This window comes from Oncorhynchus clarkii, chromosome 2 (assembly GCF_045791955.1).
Source record: "Oncorhynchus clarkii lewisi isolate Uvic-CL-2024 chromosome 2, UVic_Ocla_1.0, whole genome shotgun sequence".
Lineage (NCBI taxonomy): Eukaryota > Metazoa > Chordata > Actinopteri > Salmoniformes > Salmonidae > Oncorhynchus > Oncorhynchus clarkii.
Window position 1 is genome coordinate 6,257,364 of NC_092148.1, and position 11,388 is coordinate 6,268,751.

At 44.8% G+C, this 11,388-nt stretch overlaps 1 protein-coding gene across 1 annotated transcript in view; it reads right to left on the minus strand.

Annotated features, from left to right (window-relative positions):
- The window catches only part of LOC139419782 (uncharacterized), a 45,098-nt gene extending 33,962 nt beyond the window's left edge, over nucleotides 1-11,136 (minus strand). Inside the window, exons 1-2 of the mRNA XM_071169772.1 lie at nucleotides 11,116-11,136; nucleotides 937-2,762 (exon numbers count right to left, since the gene is read on the minus strand). Of these exons, the coding sequence (XP_071025873.1) occupies nucleotides 937-2,762; nucleotide 11,116 (1,827 nt within the window). The 5' untranslated portion in view covers nucleotides 11,117-11,136. The remainder of the gene's footprint in view (nucleotides 1-936; nucleotides 2,763-11,115) is intronic.
- Nucleotides 11,137-11,388: the final 252 nt, after the last annotated feature.

An 11,388-nucleotide genomic window follows, 5' to 3' on the forward strand; every position in this document is an offset into this window, starting at 1 on the left:
CACAGACCAGACTAGTCAGTTCTACTGAGTCAGCAGCCCACCCCAGTCAAGCACCAAACTAGTTGATGTTCTGTCCTGTACCTCTCTCTCCTGCTACGCTGAGTGTCTTCAGTGTAGCTATTCTCTGAATGCTATGTTGTTGATCAGACTCTGGGTAACATGTTCCTTCAGTTTCTGTGCTTGATGTTCACTTCACTTATTTTTACTCCAGTCTCTCACTTGAGACTCATTGGCCTACATCTTCAGTCTGCTGCAATGCAGCCCCTCAATGTGCAAAATAATAACAACATTGTAAAGAAATATATTAAAAAATGGGAAGGCAACTCATTGACACGTTTAATAATATACTGATCAAAAATATAAACGCAGCAATTTCAGTTACAGTTAATATAAGTAAAAAAGTCAATTAAAATAAAGTCAATTCAGCATGGCAACAGCACACTCCCTCAACACGTGAGACATCTGTGGCTTTGTGTTGTGTGACAAAACTGTACATTTTAGAGTGGCCTTTTATTGTCCCTAGCACAAGGTGCACCTGTGTAATGATCATGCTCTTTAATCAACTTCTTGATTATACCACACCTGTCAGGTGGATGAATTATCTTGACAAAGGAGAAATGCTCACTATCAGGGATGTAAAACCAATTTGTGCATACCATTTGAGAGGAAATAAGCATTCTGTGCATATGGAACATTTCTGGGAGCTTTTATTTCAGCTCATGAAACATGGGACCAACACTTCACATGTTGCGTTTATATTTTTGTTCAGTGTAGGTATGATAATTCTGCATTTTTGTTTTTTGCGCACTGCAAAAGCTGTCTCCCACAATCTAAATCAGAACAAAAAAAACCCAGCAGGATAGCATTCCCCAAGGAACAGAGTTGTGCACCCATGCCCTAGGTGAGAAGTTCACTGTGTCCGTCTCCCTCACTCACCTGTGTCTCTGCACTGCTGATGGAGTGATGGTCCTGGGCCTCTACCGGCTCCTCCTGCCTCTCCTGTTCAGCCTCCCCCTCCGCCTCTGCTCTGAGCTCTGGCTCCGGGGCAGCGATGGGGGCTTTCACCTGCACCTCTGTTGTGGACTGCTCCCCTGCTTTGTGCTCCTCCCCTGCTTTCTTTTTGCCCTTCCGTTTTTTCTTCTTTAACTCTTTATTCTCCTCGTTCTTCTTTACCTCTTTATTCGCCTCGTTCTTCTTCCCCTTCTCCTCCTCTTTGTTTTCTTTCTCTTTCTTCTTCCACTTTTGCGTTTTTTTTGTTGTCTTTTCCTCCCCTTTCTTCTTCTCCTCTTTCTTTGCTGACTCCTCTTCGTCTTTCTTCTTCTTCTCCTCTTTCTTCTTCTTCTCTGCTTTCTTTGCTGCCTCTTCCTCCTCTTTCTTTGCTTCCTCTTCCTCCTCTTCCTTCTTCTCTGCTTTCTTTGCTGCCTCTTCCTCCTCTTTCTTCTTCTTCTCTGCTTTCTTTGCTGCCTCTTCCTCTTCTTTCTTCTCCTCTGCTTTCTTTGCTTCCTCTCCCTCCTCTTTCTTCTTCTCCTCTTTCTTTGCTGCCTCTCCCTCCTCCTCTGCTTTTTTTGCTGCCTCTCCCTCTTTCTTCTTCTTCTCCTCCTCCTCCTTTTTCTTTGCTGCCTCTTCCTCTTGATTCTGCTGCTCTGCCTCTTTCTTCGTTACCCCTTCCTCTTCTTTTTTCTTCTTCTCTGCTTTCTTTGCTGCCTCTTCCTCCTCTTTCTTCTTCGCTTTCCTTGCTGCTTCTTCCTCCTCTTTCTTCTTCTTCTCTGCTTTCTTTGCTGCCTCTTCTTCCTCTTTCTTCTTCTTCTCTGCTTTCTTTGCTGCCTCTTTCTCTTCTTTCTTCTTCTTCACTGCCTCTTTCTTTGCTGCTTCTTCCTCTTCTTTCTTCTTCTTCTTCTCTGCTTTCTTTGCTGCTTCTTCCTCCTCTTTCTTCTTCTCTGCTTTCTTTGCTGCTTCTTCCTCTTTCTTCTTTGCTTTCTTTGCTGCTTCTTCCTCCTCTTTCTTCTTCTCTGCTTTCTTTGCTGCTTCTTCTTCCTCCTCTTTCTTCTTCTCTGCTTTCTTTGCTGCTTCTTCCTCTTTCTTCTCTGCTTTCTTTGCTGCTTCTTCCTCCTCTTTCTTCTTCTCTGCTTTCTTTGCTGCTTCTTCTTCCTCCTCTTTCTTCTTCTCTGCTTTCTTTGCTGCTTCTTCCTCCTCTTTCTTCTCCCCCCTTTCCTCTGCCTCTTTCTTCTCCTCCCCCTTGGCCTGCTCTAACTTTTCCTCCTTTGTTCCAGCCTCTGCCTTCTCTTTCCTGTCCTTCTCCGCCTTCTCGACCTCAGCCCACTCTACGTCTGAGCACTGCGAGCGCCGCTTGAGGAAGGAGGAGAAGAGGCGTGAGAGGCCGCGGCTGGCTGAGGTGCGCTGGCGGGGCTTCACTAGCTGCTCCTCCTCAGTGGTGGTGGTGAAGATGGGGCTCTCTGTGGAGCCAGGCTCTGAGTCCTGCTCCTGGGTCTTCTGGCTGGGCTTCTCCCTCTCTGGCTCCGGTGCTGCTGCCTCTGGGCTCGGCTTGTTCTCCGGTTCTCTCTCTGTTTCTGGCTCTGGGCTCGGCTTGTTCTCCGGTTCTCTCTCTGTTTCTGGCTCTGGGCTCTGCTTGTTCTCCAGTTGTATCTCTGCCTCCGAGCTCTGCTTGTTCTCCGGTCTTCTCTCTGCCTCTGCTACACTGGGCTTCGGCTTGCCCTCTGTGTCCGCCTCGCCCACCGCGCTAGCCTCTGTTGTCATGGTACACACTGCAGAACATGACATGGAGTAGTTAGCGATAGGAAAGAGAAAGCTTTGTGTGTTGTCATGTTGGATGATGCACAGCAACATACACACAAGCAAGACATGATTATGGACAGTCAACAGTGATGCACTGGTGCCATTCTATAGCATGAGCTACTACTACGTTTTCTCAGACTGGAGTACTCGATCAAATATGCCACAAACACTTTTTCATATGGAGTTATGAGTGTATCCCACTCCACAATGGCACCTCTTGTTGAATGAGTGTGTGTGTGTGTGTGTGTCTGGGAGGACCTCTTGGGAGACAGGCAGCTCACGACAGTGTGTGTCTATCAGAGGCTCATTAGAAACACACACAATGTAGTCTTTCTGCTCCGTAGCAGCCTGGAAGTCTATTAGTACAGCTCCAGTCAGTATCACCCTCAGCACTAACCCAACACGGCTCTTTCATCCGTCCGCTGTGGCCCCGCCGGCTTCATACGGTGGGCCAAGATGTCCCAATGTAACATTGCATGACAATGCATCACTAAATTGGGCTTCTGAGAAGTAAATGGCCAGTTACTGTGTTCACTTCACTGTGTGAACTTGTCTTGCAGTTGTGAGGCTGTCATTGAAAGAGTTGCAGCAGCATCAACGTACTTGTGTTAGATCATAGCAGTTCATCATCATATGTCTAGTAGCCCTCCATGCAGTGTTAACAGAGATTGCATCTACTTAGCCCACTGTTAGCATCTAGGCTAGTCTGATGCTGCTAGTTGTTGTCATTGCTCAACATCTAGGCTAGTAGTTCATTAAATGTCTAGGTCTGCCATACAGTGGGGGGCAGGGAGACACTTCGCTAGACAGGATGGCAGATCTTCCAGCTGCACACACACGGCTGTCCTTACCCCAGAGGGTGCCTGACACACACACAGTGCTCCATCGCTATAGGGACAGCAGGGGTATGGTGAGGAGAGGAGGGGAGGGGGGACCACAGAGACCAAATCCTTTTTAGTCCTCCTATTGTTTGTGTCTGGTGACCAATAACTGTGGTGCACTCTAACTAATCCAGCCCTTCCCTTCCCCCACCGCAACAACCCCCCATAGGCCTGTTCCCTAGGTCAACCCAAACACACACACACACACACACACACACACACTCACAAACCGAGCAGCGTGGTGTACGCCTCAGTGCTCAGGATCTCATCCGGGTCTTTTAATGTAGCGTAATCTCAATGGTAATAGTCAGGAAACAGACATGGTGTTAATGGACCAGATGAGACGTCTTGTGTCTGCTGCTGCCTCCTGCATGACTGCCTCCTCCATTGTCTTCACTAGGTAACATCTAGATTCTCTGCTAAAGGCCAGGTGAGCAGCTCTGATCCGGCTTCTAACCTGGGGAAGTAACAGGGACTCTCACAACCACACTGTGTCCCAAATTGTACCCTATCCACTATGTAGTGCACTACTTTTGACCAGGGCCCAACTACTTTTGACCCGGGCCCAACTACTTTTGACCAGTCAAAAATAGAGCAATATACAGGAAATAACGGTAGTTCTGCCAATCTTCATCAAACTAGTACCCTTTTGAAAACACTTTTCCATAGTGCATAGAGGCCCTATCATTTCTCACGTCTATAATGTTCTACCTCCAGTAGGCCAGCTGACATCCTGATCATCATTACTACTGTATAAATCAACCATCATTACTCCTGTATACATCAACCATCATTACTCCTGTATACATCAACCACCATTAGACTAACTAGCTGCCAGAGATAAAGATTGCCCTGCAGAAATGGGTGAACAGCGTGTTCAGCTGTTGGGTCAGGTGCACGTCAGATGCTCCGACCATCTGTGTGTCTCCCAAATGGCACCCTATTCCCTTCATAGTCCACTATGGCCCTGGTCAAAAGTAGCGCACCATGTAGGGAATAGGGTGCCATTTGGGGTGCACGTATGACTAAAGAAAGGGAAGGGGGGTTTGAATAAGATGCTATAGGAAAGGAGTTAAGATGACGTCGGAGAAGAAGGCTGACATTTTACGTGTTTCTATCCAATTGTGTTTTTGTTTGTTTCTTTGTATTGTTTGTAACTTATTTTTTTAAACTTATTTTGTATATACTGTTGCTACTACCGTCTCTTATGACCGAAAATAACTTCTGGACATCAGAACTGCGATTACTCACCACGAACCGGCAGACAGATTTTTTTTCTTTAACGAGTCCGACGAGCCCGACGTGAATGCCATACTGCTTTCCCGGGAACAGGCCCAGATCCCTGTCATTTGCGTGTAGAGAAGGCTGAGAAAAAGGGGCCGGAGGGTGGGCTGCCTTCTGAGAATTAGTAGGCGATCGAATAAACCCCCACTGCCTTCCATTCTGCTAGCAAAGTGCAATCTTTGGAAAATAAAATTGATGACCTACGCGGAAGATTAAACTACCAACGTCAATACAGGACTAAGATCGGATCGTACTACACCGGCTCTGACGCTCGTCGGATGTCGCAGGGCTTGCAAACCATTACAGACTACAAAGGGAAGCACAGCTGGGGGCTACCCAGTGACACAAGCCTACCAGATGAGCTAAAGTACTTCTATGCTCGCTTCGAGGCAAATAACCCTCAAACATGCATGAGAGCACCAGCTGTTCCGGAAGACTGTGTGATCACGCTCATGATGTGAGAAACGCCATTTAAAACAGGTCAACATACACAAGGGCGCAGGGCCAGATGGATTACCAGGACATGTACTGCGAGCATGCGCTGACCAACTAGCAAATGTCTTCACTGACATTTTCAACCTCTCCCTGTCCGAGTCTGTAATACCAACATGTTTTAAGCAGAAAACCATAGTGCCTGTGCCCAAGAACACTAAGGTAACCTGCCTAAATGACTACCGATAAGATGCTATAGGACAGGAAAGGGAAGGGGGGTTGGATAAGATGCTATAGGACAGGAAAGGGAAGGGGGGTTGGATAAGATGATATAGGACAGGAAAGGGAAGAAGGGGTTGGATAAGATGCTATAGGACAGGAAAGGGAAGAAGGGGTTGGATAAGATACTGTAGGACAGGAAAGGGAAGAAGGGGTTGGATAAAATACTGTAGGACAGGAAAGGGAAGGGGGGTTGGATAAGATACTGTAGGACAGGAAAGGGGATGGATAAGATACTGTAGGACAGGAAAGGGAAGGGGGGTTGGATAAGATGCTATAGGACAGGAAAGGGAAGGGGGGGTTGGATAAGATGCTGTAGGACAGGAAAGGGGGGTTTGATAAGATGCTATAGGACAGGAAAGGGAAGGGGGGTTTGATAAGATGCTATAGGACAGGAAAGGGAAGGGGGTTGGATAAGATGCTATAGGACAGGAAAGGGAAGGGGGGTTGGATAAGATGCTATAGGACAGGAAAGGGAAGGGGGGTTTGATAAGATGCTATAGGACAGGAAAGGGAAGGGGGGTTGGATAAGATGCTATAGGACAGGAAAGGGAAGGGGGTTGGATAAGATGCTATAGGACAGGAAAGGGGGGTTGGATAAGATGCTATAGGACAGGAAAGGGAAGGGGGGTTGGATAAGATGCTTAAGGACAGGAAAGGGGGGTTGGATAAGATACTGTAGGACAGGAAAGGGAAGGAGGGTTGGATAAGATACTGTAGGACAGGGAATTGAAGAGGGGTTGGATAAGATACTGTAGGACAGGAAAGGGGGGTTGGACAAGATACTGTAGGACAGGAAAGGGAAGGGGGGTTTGATAAGATACTGTAGGACAGGAAAGGGAAGGTGGATAAGATACTGTAGGACAGGGAAGCTATGATCCCTTATTGATGTCACTTGTTAAATCCACTTCAAAATCAGTGAGACTTGTGTATGTGTGCTATGCAGAGGATGAAATGGCAAGACAAAAAATGTAAGTGCCTTTGAACGGGGTATGGTAGTAGGTGCCAGGCACTCCGGTTTGAGTCAAGAACTGCAACGCTGCTGTTTTTATTTTATTTTACACTCAACAGTTTCCCGTGTGTATCAAGAATAGTCCACCATCCAAAGGACATCCAGCCTACTTGACAACTATGGGAAGCATTGGAGTCAACATGAGTGTGTGCAACTGTGTGTGTCGAGCAGAGCTTGTGGAGAACGGGTATAAGAGCTGCAGGTTCTCAGGATGTTGTCGACTCATTAGGATATCTCATGTCACTGACTGCAGTGCACACACACGCATTCCCTCACAATTTCGCTCTCACTCAGACGTAGACACACACAACACTAAGCAGTGTAATCTAAATCGGTGGTATCAGGCCGAGGACATTTCTTCATTCAAAGTTGGTGTGAATCTGAGTAGCAGCCATCCCATCTCAACCACATCCCCAGCACCAACACTAATACCGCCAGCCCTTAAGCACGTTGGATCATATTTGCCCTACAGGGCAACTGAGAAACAGAAACATGCGTGGTAGGTGCTGAGAGTGAATTTAGTGAGTGGGATTTAGCCTGGAGTTTAGTGTTAATCAGGCTCCAAGTGAGATTATCTCTCTTCCTACCCTCCCTCCCTCTCCTCTTTCTATTCTCTCTCCCCCATCTCCTCTTTCCCTCCCTCTTCGCTCTCTCCCTTCTCTCCTTCTGTTCTCGCTTTCTCTCTTTATCTCGCTCCCCTCTCTCTCTCAGAGAAAATCTGGCAGGTTCCGATCAGCTGTGCTGATTCATGGCTTATGCTAAGTCCCGTCCACCTATTAGCCCCTCCCACCTGGCCAAAAGTCCAAATTAAAGGAAATAAATGCCAAAGATATCTGTAAACACATGCGCTTGCACAGCGGTATACAGGCAGGCTCTCACATGCCCACGCACAAACACATTTACAAACAAACATGCATCCTATCACATGCCCACACAGATACTCACCGATTCACGGCTGCAGTCATTCACATAGACACACACACAAATGGAATATGCTAATTGTTTCAAAAGAACATTCACAATGCTCTCAGCAACGTTGATATAGAAACCTCTAACACTAACCCATTGATTTAAAACAAAAAAGCAGTGCCAAGGGCTTTACACTGGTTAGTTCTTAAACTCTCAGCTATAATGGGTACTGTGCCATGTAGGTCTGTTGGTCTTCTAGTGTGTAACTTTATCTCCTGCTCTCTGTTTCAACCTAATCAATACCCCCACAGATGGTTCTGATGTTGTAACGTGAACCGCTTGGGGACCAGGCTGAATTGAGTTATCCCATTGATCGACTGTGGTTGGGCTGAAGGAGCAGACCAAGCCTACACTTAAATTCAATCCAGTTTAAACCAGACTTCAGCCAAAGCCAATTGATTGAAGGTGAAATCTGTATATTAGTGGAACATTATTTCAGAAGTGTTCATGTCTGTGTGTCTTATGGTACCAGAGAGAATTCATATTTGTAAATGAACAGTTTCCATGACGTGCCTGTCAATAGGGCGACAGGTAGCAGGCGGTTAAAGTGTTGGGTAGTAAGCAAAAGGTTGCCGGTTTGAATACCCGAGCGGACAAGGTGAAAAATATGTCGATGTGCCCTTGAGCAAGGCACTTAACCCTAATTAGCTCCAGGGGTTAGACCCTGTAAAACAACACATTTCACTGCACCTTTCCAGATTTATGTGACAATACATTTTATTTTTTATATGCTGTAATTGTCAATGGATAATATCGATGTGTTTGTCAATAATACATCATTGTAAATGTAAAGTATTGATGACATGTCTGTCAATGATGGTGCCTATAACAGTATCTAGACATGCTGTGGATATACAACACAAGTTCACAGTCCACTCCAGTCACATGTGGAATAAAGACATAGTGGCAAGAAAAAGTATGTGAACCCTTTGGAAATACCTGGATCTCTGCATAAATTGGTTATAAAATGTGATCTGATCATCTACGTCACAACAATAGACAAACACAGGCTGCTTAAACTAATAAAACACAACGAATTACACGTTGTCATGTCTTTATTGAACACACATTCACAGTGCAGGGTGGGAAAAGTATGTGAACCCTCAACCAAACCTTTTCTGTAGTTGCGGATCAGAACTGCACAACGTTGAGGAGGACTTTTGGACCATTCGTCTTTATAAAACGGTTTCAGTTCCGCAATATTCTTGGGAAGTCTGGTGTGAACTGCTCCCAAAGTCATGCCACAGCATCTCAAAATCATGTTGATGTCAGGACTCTGACTGGGCCACTCCAAAAGGCGTATTTTCTTCTGTTGAAGCCATTCTGTTGTTGATTTACTTCTGTGTTTTTGTAACCCTTTCCAGCTTTATGCAAGTCAACAATTCTTAATCTTAGGTCTTCTGAGATCTCTTTTGTTCGAGGCTTGGTTCACATCAGGCAATGCTTCTTGTGAATAGCAAACTCACATTTTGTGAGTGTTTTTATAGAAGGCAGCTCTAACCAACATCTCCAATCTTGTCTCATTGATCAGACTCCAGGTTAGCGGACTCCTGACTCCAATTATCTTTTGGAGAAGTCATTAGCCTTGGAGTTCACATACTTTTCCCAACCTACAATGTGAATGTTTAAATTATATATTCAATATAGACAATAAAAATACAATAATTTGTGTGTTATTAATTTAAGCACACTATGTTTGTCTATTGTTGTGACTTCGATGAAGATCAGATCAAATTGAATGACCAATTTACGCAGAAATCCAGGTAATTCCAAAGGGTTCACATACTTTTTTCTTGCCACTGTACAATTGGAAACTCTAGATCTTATCAGAGAAAAAAACATCACTCTTAAAAAACAGAGCAAGTGACTTCGTATCTTGTTCTGTGTGCAGAGTATTGGCCCTTGGCACTAGGCTTGGGCGTTAGACTGTATACACCGTATACCAGGGTATTTGGAAATAGCCATGGGATGGCTTTTCAATACCTCTTTGAAGTTTTAATATTGGTGGCTACTTTAAGTAGATACCTGCAGTCAACTTGTGCAATGTGTTAGGAGATCAAGCAGCTCGCTTTCTTCATTTCACCTGTCACATTATGAAGCTCACCGTAGTTCCCCAGAACAGTTGAGCCTGTCACATTATTGTACATTATGAAGCTCACCGTAGTTCCCCAGAACAGATGAGCCTGTCACATTATTGTACATTATGAAGCTCACCGTAGTTCCCCAGAACAGTTGAGCCTGTCACATTATGAAGCTCACCGTAGTTCCCCAGAACAGTTGAGCCTGTCACATTATTGTACATTATGAAGCTCACCGTAGTTCCCCAGAACAGTTGAGCCAGTCACCTGTTTGTTCGTAAAACAACAGGAGAAAACGGGAGCAGGTGAGTCCAGCTGTGTGTTGACAGTGGTTGTGTTTTATATTGAAAGTCAAGTCTTTTTTTGCTTCAATAGAGTGATCAGGGACATTTAACTCTAATTTTCCTTCACAGAAAATACATTGGTGCAACACATTCAGCAGAAAATAGCTTCATTTTCCTCAGATGACAACAGAAGTGCAACGCTATCTGGCTGGCAGCCACACAAGTAAATGAGCTTACAATGAAAAAGTAAAATCCCTTTGAATGAGTTATTTACTTGCGTTTTTTCCTCCTCTCTGTTCTCAGCCCATCTCCTCCTGCCCCCTATTCTCTGAGCAGGCCCTAGCGACTCCAGACTCCACACAGAATGTAGCCTACACATGCTGCTCCAGAGCCAGTACTGTTCTTCCTTCAGACAAGCATGTGTCAAAACTTAGTTCATTTGCACAATGTCTCTCGTTCACAATCACTTGGAAATGTCAAAAAACCTTTGCTAGTTCCTACCTATATATGTGTAACTTTATGAGCTGGATTGCCTGTCTTTGCAATTTGTTTATTTTCATTTCTGCATTTTAGCATATTTAGCTAGCAGCCTCCATAGAAATAAGCTTTTACTAGTGCTAATTTTGTTAGCATTCTGGTAATAGACGCCCAATAGGTTTGTTTTGGCGTCCCCTTGTGTACTAAACCAGTAATACCATAAATCCCAGGACGACAGAAGGAAGGTATGACGACATGAAAATCTAGATAGTGCCCAACCCTACTTGGCACAAACAAACCACACAGTAGTAATTTACTAAACTAATGCAACGTCACTCTTTCTCCTTCCTAACTCTTCTTCACCAGTCCACTCTCACTAATACACTAAAACTTTCTCTCTCTCACTAATACACTAAAATGTTTTCTCTCTCACACACACACACTTGCTCTCTCTCAGATCTCCCTCTCGTTCAGGTGTCTCTCTCAGTGTTCTCTTGCCCCTCCCACATCATGTTTTCATCCCTTCATAACAGATTATCTTGCTATATATATATATATATATATATATATATATATATATATATATATATATATATCCCAGCAGTATCAATGGAGGATGGGCTTACTGGATGAGTTCCCCTTCAGTGTGTTACAGGCAGCAGCAGCAGATACACATTACTGTACTCAGGCTAGCCTCCTGGCTACTGCAGAGATGGATTTATACTTAACACGCTGAAGAATGAATCATGTCAATCACATTTAAACCAAAAGCTCAAATAACTGACAGCATGAACGATACCAGAGCAGAGGTCTTCTCAGACATAGTTGTGTTCTGAAAGACGATTGCAGGCAGAGCACACAGAGAACAACATGGTGAATGGTGGTGTATTGGCTACGGT